This window comes from Bison bison, unplaced genomic scaffold (assembly GCF_000754665.1).
Source record: "Bison bison bison isolate TAMUID 2011002044 unplaced genomic scaffold, Bison_UMD1.0 scf7180017864302, whole genome shotgun sequence".
Classification (NCBI taxonomy): Eukaryota; Metazoa; Chordata; class Mammalia; order Artiodactyla; family Bovidae; genus Bison; species Bison bison.
The window spans coordinates 7,503,934-7,519,376 of record NW_011494874.1 but is presented as its reverse complement, the minus strand read 5'-3'; the positions used below and the strand labels follow the sequence as shown (position 1 = coordinate 7,519,376).

The following is a 15,443-nucleotide window of genomic DNA, read 5'->3' as shown; positions in this document are numbered from 1 at the left end:
GACTCTGTGCGGAGCTTTAAGCCAACTTTTTCACTCTCCTCTTTCACTTTCATCAAGAGGCTCTTTAGTTCCTCTTCACTTTCTGCCATAAGGGTGGTGTCATCTGCATATCTGAAGTTATTGATATTTCTCCTGGCAATCTTGATTCCAGCTTGTGCTTCTTCCAGCCCAGCGTTTCTCATGATGTACTCTGCATAGAAGTTAAATAAGCAGGGTGACAATATACAGCCTTGACATACTCCTTTTCCTATTTGGAACCAGTCTGTTGTTCCATGTCCAGTTCTAACTGTTGCTTCCTGACCTGCATATATTCTCAAGAGGCAGGTCAGGTGGTCTGGTATTCCCATCTCTTGAAGAATTTTCCACAGTCTATTGTGATCCACACAGTCAAAGGCTTTGGCATAGCCAACAAAGCAGAAATAGATGTTTTTCTGGAACTCTCTTGCTTTTTCCATGATCCAGCAGATGTTGGCAATTTGATCTCTGGTTCCTCTGCCTTTTCTAAAACCAGCTTGAACATTAGGAAGTTCACGGTTCACATATTGCTGAAGCCTGGCTTGGAGAATTTTAAGCATTACTTTACTAGCGTGTGCTAAGTGCTAAGTCGCTTCAGTCGTGTCTGACTCTGAGCGACCCCATAGATGGCAGCCCACCAAGCTCCCCCGTCCCTGGGATTCTCCAGGCAAGAACACTGGAGTGGGTTGCCATTTCCTTCTCCAATGCATGAAAGTGAAAAGTGAAAGTGAAGTCGCTCAGTGGTGTCCGACTCTTAGCGACCCCATGGACTGCAGCCTACCAGGCTCCTCCGTCCATGGGATTTTCCAGGCAAGAGTACTGGAGTGGGGTGCCACTGCCACTAGCGTGTGAGATGAGTGCAATTGTGCAGTAGTTTGAGCATTCTTTGGCATTGCCTTTCTTTGGGATTGGAATGAAAACTGACCTTTTCCAGTCCTGTGGCCACTGCTGAGTTTTCCAAATTTGCTGGCATATTGAGTGCAGCACTTTCACAGCATCATCTTTCAGGATTTGGAATAGCTCAACTGGAATTCTACCACCTCCACTAGCTTTGTTCGTAGTGATACTTTCTAAGGCCCACTTGACTTCACATTCCAGGATGTCTGGCTCTAGGTCAGTGATCACACCATCATGATTATCTGGGTCATGAAGATCTTTTTTGTACAGTTCTTCAGTCATCGGGGAAATCCAAATTAAAATGGCAATGAACACCAAATAAGAGAGCCAAAATTAAAAAGACAACACCAGGTTTGGTCAGAGCATGAAGCAGCTGCTGCTCTCATCTCTTACTGCCAAGAACCTGCAATGGTACAACCACTGTGGAAAACTATTTGGCAGCTTCTTATGATTGTAAACACACATTCACCCTATGACCTAGACATCCTGTTTATCATTACCGAAGAAAACTGAAAAATATGTCCATTAAAAGACTTCAAATTTCATAACAGCTTTATCCATTAAGAGCCAAAAACAAGAAAACAATCCACTGTGAATTAGTAAGTAAATGAATAAACAAGTGTTGTACCCATACAATGAAACACTGCTCAGGAGTAAAAATGAATGGACTGCTGATACATGCTACAACACAGAAAAATCTCCTGGGCATAATGTTGAGAACAGGAAGCCAGATACAATTCCATTTATAAGCTGTAGAACAAAAAAAGCTGCTCTATAGTGATGAAATGAGATCAGCGGTTGCTTTGGGATGGTGGACTGACCACAAAGGGACACAAGCGAATTTTGCAGAGTAAAAAAATTGTTCTATATCTCAACTGGTGCGGTAGTTACTCAAGTGTATATATCTGTCAAACTCAAACTGTATACCTAAAAATCTCTGCCTATTATTATATATAAATTATACCTCAGTACAATCATTTTTTTTAATTTTAAAAAGTATGGTTTATTTATACTAAACTTGAACTATAAAACAGTTATTTCTAGCTTTAAGGTCCTATGATAAAGGCTACTATCAGTGAGATACGACTTAAGGTTTAAAAGAATTACTTTCAATGTCATACTCAGGTGATGCTGAAAAAAGTCACAAACATGCAAACCGGTGCTGCTACACGTTCACCATTTCCGACCTCCACTGGGCACCTGTCCTACCCAACGGCCTCACGTCTCATCTCATAACCTGCATTAGGCCGTCAATGCCTTTACAAATATTCACAGTTGTACATTCCTTAGGACCAGCTTGAGTGTTACCTCCAGAAAGCCTTTCCTGATCACCCCTCATCTTCCAAACTCCCAGCCCAGGCTAAAAGTCCTCTTTCAGTGGGACTTATCTTTATGCCTACTTCATCACAGGGTGTTAAAGTCCTCTGTTTTTTTGGTACTCTCTCTATTACATAGAGATCTCTGAGGAAGGGATGTTTCTTCATCTATGTATTCCCAGCATCCTAATTCAGACCTGGGACAGTTACTCAGCAAATGATTTGGAATTAATATGACTCACTGGAAAAGATCTTGATGCTCAGAAAGATTGAGGGCAGGAGAAGGGGACGACAGAGGATGAGATGGTTGGATGGCATCACCAACTCAATGAACATGAGTTTGATCAAGCTCCGGGAGTTGGTGATGGACAGGGAAGCCTGGCATGCTACAGTCCATGGGGTCACAAAGAGTTGGACATGACTGAGCAACTGAACTGAACTGATGTCTTCCCTACACAGATTTACAGGCAGTTCAATACTAAAATGATCACCAGACTAAGAAAGTCAGGAAATCTGGCCCCTTCAGATTTTGAATCTCCAGCATCCTACTTACACAACCTCCATCATCTCCTCACCTCCCCACGTGGAAGTCACTCCATCTTAGTGACCCCAGTGTCCTGCCTGTCCTACAGGTACCCTGAGCTGTGGAATCAACTGCACCAAATGTCAACAGCAATGCAGCTTTTTAAAAACATGAGCAAACAACATGTTGCTCTGATCCAGTTAAGATAAAGTCAGAGATATGCTTGGTAAAAAACATATTACTCAAAACATTATCATCATCAACTGATTTGTTTTTAAAAGAAAAATACAAATTTGGCTTGCTATTCAAATGACTGCTTGGCATAGTATGTCAGTCTTAGAAGAAAGGACTCTTTTGTATTGTAATATTCCTCACTAAGTCATACATTTGTAGCATGGCTTTGTTTCCGTAGGTTTCACATCTTGGGAAATGATTTCCCATTCCTCCTCAGTTTAGTCGTAACATTTATTTCCCTGATTTTTTTTTCTAAGATTAACATTTCTCCATTTTAAAATCATACTGTTAAATAGTTCTACAGAAGAAATTAACATTCAATATTAAAGAAAAGGCTTATTAGAGAAAATTGGGCTTACTAAGTCTGGTAAAGTCATGTCATAAAGATAAATCTTGTTCAAATTCTTGCTCACACTGGTGATTTTTCAGATTGAATTTCCCATAAATACTGCATCATATTCCTACTAGGCCAATATGGATAAATTAAATTAAAATACAGATTTCAAAAGATTGTTACCATAATGAGAAAACATAAATCTAAGTACACACTGGCAAGTCTGACCCAGCTCAGAAGCTACACATAGTAATGTAAAGTTGTGCTACACGTCTGTGCTTCACAATACATTTTCTCTGAGCTAGGCCTATAGTTTGTTTACAATATAAACATCATTTAAGATTATTCCTGATATATCTGCTACTTATTTAAATAGTGAATCAGCATTAATCAATATTATTGAGCAAACAAATAATATTACCCAACATATACGCTGCTTCCAAACCTGAGCTCACACCAATATATACGATACAACAGGAAGGCTTTGTTATTTCAAAAGCAGATCATTATAAAAACTCCATTTATTTTATACAGTTGTTATATGCTTCAGTTAATGACGGTAACAGGTAACACCTGTGATCTTTAACACTGTGTGCCAGGCACCAAGGTAAGTGTTTTATAGACGCTGCTGCTGCTAAGTCGCCTAAGTCGTGTCCAACTGTGTGCCACCCCATAGACGGCAGCCCACCAGGCTTCGCCGTCCCTGGGATCCTCCAGGCAAGAATACTGGAGTGGGTTGCCATTTCCTTCTCCGATCCTCATGTTTTAAAAAATGATGCTAAATGTACTATGTTTTCCATTTTATCAGCGAATTGAGGCTTAGAGAGTTAGTTACTTACCCAAAGCCACACAATTAGTAAAAGAGAACTGAGATGTGAGCCCAGGTCTGACCGCAAACCCATGCTTTCACCACTACACTGCAAAGCATCCCGTCTTCAGAGGCCTTGAACAGAGCTTGTAGAGGAGGCACCAACTATGCCTTAGACTGCTCTCTGGGTGAATGCAAAACCCAGAACTGTTTGATGGGGTGCTTGCTAGAATATAGGAAAATGAATTTATTTCCATAAATTTGTTTCGTTTGTGACCTGTTTAAGTGCCAATCTACTAATTTGTCATTTTGCCCAGGAATTCCTTTACAGGTGCTGTGATTATAGCCCCCTATACCTTTCAATAATATATATCAGGGAGTCCTTCCATCTCCTGAAAACACCTGTGTATCTGCATCAGGAGTATGTGTGTAAAGATCAGAGAATGTAAGAGGCAGGTATTAAGTGCTCTGTCACGTAGACAGCAAGTAGGAGACAGAAGGATAACATCTAATGTTTACTCACAGTTCAGATTTCAAACACCGAATGAATCTGTCCTGTCCTTTACCAGCAAAAGTCTGTTTTAATTATGCAAACTCCATAAACTTTAAATAATAAACAACATTATAATTCTAATAAATTAAATTTCTCACTCTGAACACAGGATATCTATTTAATCATACCTCCATGCAATTCTGCTTGCAATACAAACCTGGTCAATATTGAGGCGAAGTGGCATTAGTGATACTCTGAGGCAGCACTCCTGTGGGGACCTGCCAGACTCTGGACGCACGTGTAGTGCTTTAATTGTCAACTGCAAGGCGAGAAAGAGAAACATGTTTTTCTCCAATGACATTATGACCTTGTTTTCATTAAAAAAAAAAAAGAGAGAGAGAGAGAAGAAAACCATGCTATATCTAGTCCCTATATTAGACAGAAAGTCGGTTTACCCTCTTTCCTTAGAATCCGGAATCTAACTTTTTTTGGTCAGATACTCTTTTAAGAATCTGATGAAAGATACGGATTCTCTTTAGCGGGGAAAAAAAGCAAATGATAATGTTGTACTTGCAGTCTCAGAGGAGTCTGCTAAGCCCCTGAATCTAAATCCATAGATCCATACTCCAAAGGTAACCTCTATAATGTTTTCTTCTGAAAGCCCTCAGCTGAGAATTTCTATGCTACTAAAATTGAAAAAGTTAGAAATCTGGAACACTGCTAACAATTCTGTGTCAATATCATGTGTGTGTGTGTGTGTCGCGCACTTGACCACACTGTGTGGCTTGTGGGGTCTTATTTCCCTCTGTGTCAATATCATGTGTGTGTGTGTGTCGCGCACTTGACCACATTGTGTGGCCTGTGGGGTCTTATTTCCCTCTGTGTCAATATCGTGTGTGTGTGTGTGTGTGTATGTGTGTCGCGCGCTTGACCACACTGTGTGGCTTGTGGGGTCTTATTTCCCTAACTAGGGTATCAAACCTGGGCCCTTGGCAATGAAAGTTCAGAGTCCAAACTATTGGACCACAAGGGAGCTCCTTGTGCACGTGTTTCGGGTAGATCACAACGGACTTCTGGTTTTCCTCAGGTAATCTGTTATAACAGAGTTTCTGTTTCATGTTTTGGTCTTCTGGCTGTGAGGCATGTGGGATCTTGGCTCTATGACCAGGGATCACACACACACACCCTGTGTTGGAAGGCAAAGTCTTAACCACTGGGCCACCAGGGAAGTCACAAAATAATTTTTTAAAAATAAAACTTTAAGCAGCATATTTAAAAGGGATTTTAATAGTAAAATGAAAATCTCATAATTTTCCCCAAATCTTCTGCAGTTATAATAGGTATAATTTATATATATTTTAGATATAATAGAAATACTTTTCCTAAACAAATATAGCAACAAAATATATGAAGTTTTAAATTTTACCATGTTGGAATGAGCTTTCCGAGGCATTTCTTTACTGCAATACAGGTACAAAAATTTATTCATTTGTGACGTTGCCAGACGATCTCGAATTTCAAGATCCTGCACGATGAACACCTGCCGGGACACCGGGTGCTCCACAAGGCTAGACTCGCATTCTGGTTTGCAGGGCGGGTACACCTCGTGCTGAAACTTCACCTTCACAGACGGAAAGAATACAGAACCACCTCGACACTCTATTTAAAACAGATTTTCTCTTTAAAGTGTAAAATATCACACATTTTCATTAAATTATCAGCTTCTGATTCCGCTTTCAGAGAACAGTGTAACAATCCTCCATTTGTTCACATATTTACTTATTAATCCACGTGTATTGGATCATACAAGGATAAGCCTGACTGACATTTCCTATCTGACCTTGGTAAAATCCCCATCCTTTTCAAGCAAAACCTTCAATAGGATTAACTCATAAAATTATCATCTTGTTCCCCTAATGAAATTGCTTGGAGGCAAGGTTCAAGTTCCAAAAAGGGGCAAGGATACAGTTAAGTATATGGAGCTGTCACCACTGCCATATTAAGCACCCTAACATATGACACCTATCAGAACCCCAGACAAGCTGACAGAATTAAATGCATCAGTGTCCCTGGCAGCCTGGCCCTCCTGGTCTCTAGATGTTCACACCGGACCTGACCTGTGTGCTTATTCCATGGCAGGCCTCCCCAGAGACACTCCAGGGCGGTGGTTCCCCAAGTGTGGTCCTGGGTAAAGTAGTATCAGAATCACCTGGGAACTTATTAAAAATGCAAATTCATGGGCCCTTCTGCAGCCCTACTGAACTAGAAACTCTGGACCCAGCAACCTGTGTTTTACTAAGTCCTCAGGGGGATTCTGGTGCTTGTTCAACTTTGAGACATTGCTCTGGAGGGTAGCCTGGAAAAACAAAAACTAAATCTTTTCAGAATATCTGAAAAAGAGTAAGAGGTAAGATTTATACAAGTCCGCTGCACTTTTCCACTTAGGCTCCAAGATCACACAGGGCAGGGGGCAGGATAGAACCAAAGAACCGTCACTAATGCTCTTACTTCAGTGGATTTTTCCTTTTAAAATGCCATCTTACCTTGCTTAACTGTATTTCCATTAAAAAGTCATGGTTTCTTCCTTTTCCCCCACAAACCATATTATGTCCATGTCTTGTAGGTGTGTGAGAAGGTGAGCTATGGGGACTACTATAAATGAAAAAATAAAACCTTTTATTAAAGGAATAGTCAAAGGAAGGCAACGAATGACATCAGGAAAAATAACAAGATGAAAAGAGAAAACAAGATTACAGACCTATCAAAACATTGCCAAAAACTGTATTGTTATACATTTAAACTACATCTTTTATACCTTGGAGGCACTGAGAGCATAAGTTTTATTACTGTCATCACAGCAATCACCTACTTGCTAAGTATTTAAAAGTACAGAAGAATCTAACTATGATGTTGGTGTGCACACCACAGACAGACTTAGAAATGAGACCTCCTTAGAAGTTCCTATTACTTCAGAGACCCCTGAGAATCAGAAGACAAGTCCGAGAAATTCCAATTAATACATAAAAGAATTACAGTAAAGTGTCAAGTTTTTTAAAAAGCACTTTTAAATAGAAAAAGTCCTCACAATGTTGTGTCCGAGGTTCCCGCTACATGAAGCCTTTTCTGACCCTCCCACCCCAAGAGAACGCTTGCCCCCAGTCTCCACCTAGTCTCTCTGTCTAGTTTTCTTTCAGAACTAAAGGATAACGCACTCACTTTTAATAGGTACTTCAGAGGCATCAACTCTGTGCTTGGTACCCTGCCGGGTGCTGGATGCTAGAGAACCAGGGGCACGCGAGGTCCCTAACTCCTGACAGACCCTTCACTTCACTGCCCTCATTTGCTCATGTAACTGTTTCTCCCTTTTGAACACAGACAGGCTCTGGGTCATACTTATTAATAATTCTTGAAAGAGTAAATCCTATGTATTTTTAATGAAAAGAATATATTGGCCTGCCAAATAGACGTATGTAGAAATTAACTTACATGTAACTTTTAGCTGGAGAAGTAGGAGGGGCTGTTCCAAAATCTTTTCCTCCATAAAGATGCCAAACAAGAGAGACTTCTTTAACCAGGTACCGAACGACAGGAATGGGAAAGTGTAACGGGGCTTTGCTCGTATCTGTCTTCTTAACAGGCAGACTAAAATAATTCTCTTTTATCACAATTGGATCATCAACCATTATTTTTACAACTGGTTCTTCTTCCTTCTCCTAAGACAAAGGAACAGTTAATACATACTCTCTTATCTAAGTAGAAACCATTGAGTACCATTCCCTTCTCAAGGGAACTTCTTGACTCTGCATTCTTTTGAATAATTTCCTTATATAAAGTGGACACTAAATACTGACAATAATTGTCACATAATACACTTTGCTTCCTTCACTACAAAATGAATTTGCTCTTCTATGTGAATCATTCCTAAGAATTTTTTATAGTCTACAATTTGGCTTTTACTACTTGTTTGATAATAAAAAGGCATAGAGTCAGTGCTTAACCATTTTGTTTAGTGAACTGTGGATTCATTAAATCCAGACTATGCTTTTTAAATGTAAGCATGACAATAAAGTGGAAATTACATCTATTAGTCAACCATCAGCCTTCACACAAACCACATCTTATCTTTCCCAATTCTTGTGTTAACACCTCTGTATAGAACTCTTCTGCCATTTAATTTCATTATCCTGAAGAGGTACTTTAGGGTACAAACTACACTTCCTCTGTAGTTCAATAAACCATGCAGGAGATTTTAAAAATAGCATTCTTCCGAGTCCCTCACAGACGTGTCATAAAAAGGGTAAAGTATAACAAATATTTACAAAGCATCAACAGTAAATTACAAAAGCAAGTAATTCTGAATTGTGAAGAGTTAACAAAATCTAAAGAATCTTTTTCAGATGACCTTTGGTCACTTCTATTTGTAACATTATTTCAAGACTTTAATTTTGTTATCAATTTACTACCTGAACAGTTGCTCTTGGTGCAAAAAGAATACAAAAGTCGTCATTTTCCGAGGGCACGCCTGTCACTGCATCACTAATCAAGTGGTGGGTGAATGAGGCGTAAGTGGGGCCAGGCTCCTGGGACACGTTTCCACTCTCATCAGGAAACAGGAAGAGGTCTGAACAACATGGTTCCTGAACTTGAGATTTTTCATCAGAAACACCTAGGGGAAAAGATTACAACAGTCAATTTCGGCACATTTCGGAACATCAATAATAACAACATTTATTAAACACTTTAGTCATGAGTCAGTTATGCATTATGTTAGCGCTCTTACCCACAGTATCTCATTTATTTCTTACAATAATCTTCTGACTTCTAATAAAAAGACTAATAATAAGTTTTAAGTTTCCTAAGAAAACAGCAAACGATGAACTCATAAAGTTACAGACATCTCCTCAAAGTTATTCAGTGTCAGAGAAGTTCAGGAATTCGGCAGCAGGCAGTGAGTGTTGATTGCAGCTCTACTTTGGCCAGAATTGCATACTGAATTATGTCCTGTAGGTGGCGTTCTGGAACAAACTCTCCTTGGACGATATAGCAAGGGGAAGGGAAATCGCTGCACCCAGTGGTGCTTCACCTACAACTGCGGGAAATCTCTACCTGGGGTCCGGGGGTGGGGGGATTGGAACAGTTCCCGAGCATGTCTTCAGCCAGGCAATGATTCTGAGCAATAAAAAGACTCCTTGGGGCACTGGATACACAAACAGGACACAGATCAGCTATCTCAATATAAAGACAAAAAGTTGCATGTGTGCAAAAATCTGTATGTAGGAAATTTCCTGCTGGTCCAGTGGTTAAGACTTGCTTCTACTGAAGGGGGCACAGGCTGGGGAACTAGGATCCCGCATGCTGCAGAGGTGCACCCAAAAAATAAAATTAAAAAAAAAAAATCTGTATGTGAACACTTATTTTTACACATTTATATCACGTATTAGACACATTAATTCTTTCCCCATTCACTCATTCAAACCAAATCCTGTGGTATGGACTAAAGACACTAAGATGAATATGGTGACATCTTAGCTTCACAAGGCTCACAAATTAGACTTTAAATTCTTCTGTGGCAGCATGTTGAACCCGTTCACCCTTGTAAGTGCCCAGCACCCAGTACAGAATCTTGGGTAATGAAGCTGCTCAATAAATACTCATTAAATGTTCTTTCCAGTATAAGTAGGTTAGTTGCAAACATTTATTACAAATAATGCCTAGTACATAGGGAGCTAAAAATTCCCATTTGCTTCCTTAGCTCTGATTTATTCTAAATTAGAATGTAAGCAACATTGAATGCGAGACTTTTATCACATTATGAAACAATTTTTTAAAATTAAGATTTCACAACATGTAGAAATTAGAATGCTCATCTAAACAGAAAAAAATGTTTTCTATATAAATACTTCAAAAATATTTAGACACTTCACTTGGCTTTCAGAATTCTCCGTCTGGCACCTCCAATTATCTAATGTTATTAGCTAATTCTTCTCAATAAGAAGGGAACTTTTGCTACAGTATTAATAGCCGGAGTTACTACATCATTAAGGCTCACACATGCCTATCTGTGATTCTTGGCATTAATGACCTTGCTAAAATTATCTTCTCTTTTACTCTACACACCTAAGTCCTATCTACTTTTTCAAAGCCAACTCATCTCAGCTTTCACGAGTCTAAAGAGAGGATTCCAAATTTTTTCCAAACTGATTACAGAGTATATACTACCTTTTGAAGTGTCTTCTTCGATCATTTCTCAATCATTCTAAATACTAGCATCAGTCTGGTTTAGCGCCAGTTTGTTTTACTAAACTATAAGCTACCAGAAAACATAAGCTTTGTCTTGCAACTTATCTGTGTCTCCTATAAAAATCTGTTGTTGTTGTTGTTCAGTTGCTCAGTCACGTCCGACTCTTCGTGACCCCATGGACTGTAGCCCGCCAGGCTCCTCTGTCCATGGGATTTCCCAGGCCAGAATACTAGCCGTGAGTTGCCATTTCCTCCTCCAGGGCATCTTCCCCACCCAGGCAGCAAACCCACATCTCCTGCATTGGCAGGCAGATTCCTTACTGCTAAGCCACCAGGGAAGCCTCTGCTAAGTCACGTCAGTCGTGTCTGACTCTGTGCGACCCCATAGACGGCAGCCCACCAGGCTCCGCCGTCCCTGGGATTCTCCAGGCAAGAATACTGGAGTGCATTGCCATTTCCTTGTCCAAGGGAAGCCTCTAGCCAGTATTATTTATTTATTTACTAGATACTCAATAAACACAAACTGACTGACTAATAAATACCCACCAAAACTCAGACTTGTCTTTTAGTTACTTATTGAGCAATTTGTAAGAATGCAAACAATGTCAGCCTCAACTACATCGCAGCTCTCAGGGAAAAAGTCCTGGGTCTGTCTCACCATTAGACTGTGGTTTTACAGATGAAGCTGCTTCTTGCATGTCAATCTCCTCCATAGCATCACTCATCAAATCTCGTAATATCTGTTGATCTGCTTCAGGAAGTACTGGACCGCGTGAGGATGACCGACCAACAGAATCTACCTACAGCCAAAAACACTAATTAGAAACAATTGAAAATGTTCTGAACAGCACACTACTTGAAAGTTATTTTGTCCTGGAAATAGACCACGTTTTATACAAACATCAGAAACAGAAACGTGTTCATTTTTCTATATTCTACTCAACAGCTGTTACATTTTTAAGTCTTTAGTATCATCGTTTTCACCCCAATGACTGCTGGCAAATAGAAATAAGTGTGTTATCATCTCAATGCCAGCACAGTTTAACTGAATTTTGAAGAGGTAACAGATTAGAAGAGAAGAAAGGTGAAAAACGCTGCACTGAAGCTGGGGGATAAGGGATCTCTCTGCAGAGTCTGATCTGCTCAAATCTGACTGCTGCCATGACCTTCACCTTGGAGGCAAAGCCACTGCAGAGCCAAGTCTCATTTCTTGGAACAAACATATACCTAAAGACAGTAGGGGGAATATATGAGAGGGGAGATCTACTAAATGGTGGTTCATGAGGTTAAATTCTAGCACCAATGCTTAACAATTTATGTTAACGAACTATGGATTCATTAAATCCAAATCATGCATTTAAAATGTCAGCATGACTCTAAAATGGAAAGATTTCATTTGGAAGTGAAAGTGAAGTTGCCCAGTCGTGTTTGACTCTCTGCAACCCCATGGACTATAGCCTACCAGGCTCCTCCGTCTATGGGATTTTCCAGGCAAGAGTACTGGAGTGGGTTGCCATTTCCTTCTCCATTTGGAAGGGATAATTTAAAATAATTTCTAATAAACTGTAGATTAACTTCTATGCAGTGTACATCATGCAAAATGCTGGGCTGGATGAAGCACTAGCTGGAATCAAGATTACAAGGAGAAATATGAAAAACCTCAGTAACGCAGATGATACCACCCTTACGGAAGAAAGCAAGAGGAACTAAAAACCCTCTTGATGAAGGTGAAAGAGAAGAGTGAAAAAGCTGGCTTAAAACTCAATATTCAAAATGAAGATCAGGGCATCCAGTCCCATCACTTCATGGCAAATAGATGGGGAAACACTGGAAACAGTGACGAGACTTTATTTTCTTGGGTTCCAGAATCACTGCAGATGAGGACTGCAGCCATGAAATTAAAAGATGCTTGCTCCTTGGAAGAAAAACTATGCCAAACGTAGACAGCACATTAAAAAGCAGAGTCATAATTTTGCCAACAAAGGTCTGTAGAGTCAAACCTGTGGTTTTTCTAGTAGTGATGTGTGGGGGTGAGAGCTGAACCATAAAGAAAGGTGAGCATCAAAGAACTGATGCTTTTGAACTGTGGGGCTGGAGAACTCTTGAATCCCTTAGACAGCAAAGATATCAAACCAGTCAATCCTCAAGGGGACCAACCCTGAATATTCACTGGAAGGACTGATGCTGGAGCTAAAGCTCTAATACTCTGGCCACCTGAAGCAAAGAACTGACTCGTTGGGAAAGACCCTGATGCTGGGAAAGACCGAAGGTGAGAAGAGAAAGGGAACGACAGAGGACGAGATGGTTGGATGGCATCACTGACTCAACGGACATGAGTTTGACCAAACTCCAGGAGACAATGAAGGGAAGCCTGGTGTGCTGCAGTCCATAAGGCTGCAAAGAGTCGGACATAAATGAGCAACTGAACAACAACAAAAAAACTGGACATTGTTTTTAAAAAGAGTAGAACCAGTAGGGAGAGTATGTCATCGATCACTTTATTATCAACGAGACAATAGCAGGAACAAGGAAACAAAAACAGAAGTGTCACCTAAATGAGGAGTAAGATCAGCCTGAGGGAAAGGTGACACGAGGCCTGTCAGATCGTTAGTGAGACTACTGACCTGAGGGGGCTGAGAATTCTGTCCACAGAAGAGGCCACGAAGAAGAATGAAAACACTGAAAAACAGAAAACGCTAAACAAACCGGACACTGTTCAATCTGGACATAGAGGGCAAAGAAGTGACAGCTAGGGGCACAGGAAAGCCCTGAACTGGGAATCGAAACAGGCATATTGTGGCTGTATCTGCTCTTAATTAGGGTAAATTCCCTAAATTCTCTGGGTCTTGACTTATTCATCTACAAAATAGAGATAATAACCTTTAACCTGTTGACTGTGCTGGGTAAGAGGAAATCACATTGAGAAAGTATACTCAAAATTGGATCCTTTCAAACATGAAAGAGAATATCACATAAATGAGTCTTCTGGTAATAATACTAATTCCTGCCATCTACTTTCTCATAGCATTTTTACATACAACTTGCATATAACAGGCTCTCGCATGATGATAAATGTTTTCTTTCTTCCCTGAGGACATACAAAAATAACGTAAGTCTGGGAAAACGTTTGCTGGTTGAGAAGATGAACGTTCTAAAATCAAGAGCATCAAACAGCAGAACTGTTTTCCCAAAAGGCCTGTGGAATCACCTTTCTAGGCCCCACTGCCTTAAAACTAAGGAACAGACAGATGATTTTTCAGTTTCCTTTTTACCCTACAACTGCCAAGAAGACCTCGCTAATGTCCCCATGCCACTCATCTGGATGGAACCGGGCCAGGCTAGTGATTTCTTAAGAATATGGTTGGTGGCTGTACCTTCACCTTTCTTTGAGGAGCTCCTGGCTTCACGTCTGCCTTGTTAGTGGCATGTAAGTCCCCATAGCTTGCAATATATTGAATTAGATTCATTAGAGCAGCACAAGAGTCTGAGCACGTTCTAACATGGACGACGTCACTCGAACAGTGCAATTCAAAGTGCGGTTCAGTCTGGACAGGAAAGAGGGAAAAAAAGGATAAGAACGTTTACCAAAACAAGAGAAGAAACATTTTCGCAGAGGTTTACATTAAATAAAATATAATTTGTTTTGCCACAGGAAATATGTATTTATAATAACTCAATTTTAAAATATTTTATCTATTTCTGACCAAATTTAGGCAAGTAGAAAAAAGTTCAGTATGTTTTTAGCCTCTTCTATAAAATAAAAATACTCAAGTAAAAATATCTATTTATTTTAATAACTTACTTGCTCTCCATCGGAATCAGACTTTACTGCAGTTATGGTTAATTCCAAAAGTCCCATATCCATCACACGAACATAATCTAAACAAATTTTAATTAATAAAATATCTGAGTATAACTTTTAAAAAATGCTTATCCAATAGACATCTAATAAAACTAGCATTTCTTTAAAATTTGTGGCAGGCAGTACTGCAAATACTTATAATGGAAATACAGCTTCAACCTACAAAAATCCTACAGTTCTCTTTATTTTTAGTTAGAAACAAAATTTGCCTTATATTAATTAAGTATATATAATTTGATACATTTCATCAATGTTAGTGATATTACAAACTGGTATTACAATATTCAAACTGATAAGACCCTTCAGTTCAATTCAGTCACTCAGTCGTGTCCAACTCTTTGCCACCCCATGGACTGCAGCACGCCAGGCCTCCCTGTCCATCACCGACTCTTGGAGTTTACTCAAACTCATGTCCGTTGAGTTGGTGATGCCATCCAACCATCTCATCCTCTGTCGTTCCCTTCTCCTCCCGCCTTCAATCTTTCCCAGCATCAGGGTCTTTTCAATTTAGTCAGTTCTTCGCATGGGGTGGCCAAAGTATTGGGAGTTTCAGCTTCAGCATCAGTCCTTCCAATGAACATTTAGGACTGATTTCCTTTGGGATGGACTGGTTGGATCTCCTTGCAGTCCAAGGGATTTTCAAGAGTCTTCTCCAACACCACAGTTCAAAAGCATCAATTCTTCGGTACTCAGCTTTCTTTATAGTCCAACTTTCACATCC

General features: G+C 39.9%; 1 protein-coding gene across 1 annotated transcript in view; it reads right to left on the bottom strand.

Moving 5' to 3' along the window:
- Positions 1–15,443, bottom strand: part of ATG2B (autophagy related 2B) — an 80,387-nt gene that overhangs the window by 17,096 nt on the left and 47,848 nt on the right. The window contains exons 27-35 of the mRNA XM_010851396.1: positions 14,663–14,739; positions 14,235–14,405; positions 13,485–13,502; positions 11,519–11,660; positions 9,084–9,286; positions 8,107–8,333; positions 7,164–7,272; positions 6,047–6,241; positions 4,838–4,939 (exon numbers count right to left, since the gene is read on the bottom strand). Coding sequence (XP_010849698.1) covers positions 4,838–4,939; positions 6,047–6,241; positions 7,164–7,272; positions 8,107–8,333; positions 9,084–9,286; positions 11,519–11,660; positions 13,485–13,502; positions 14,235–14,405; positions 14,663–14,739 — 1,244 coding nt within the window. The remainder of the gene's footprint in view (positions 1–4,837; positions 4,940–6,046; positions 6,242–7,163; positions 7,273–8,106; positions 8,334–9,083; positions 9,287–11,518; positions 11,661–13,484; positions 13,503–14,234; positions 14,406–14,662; positions 14,740–15,443) is intronic.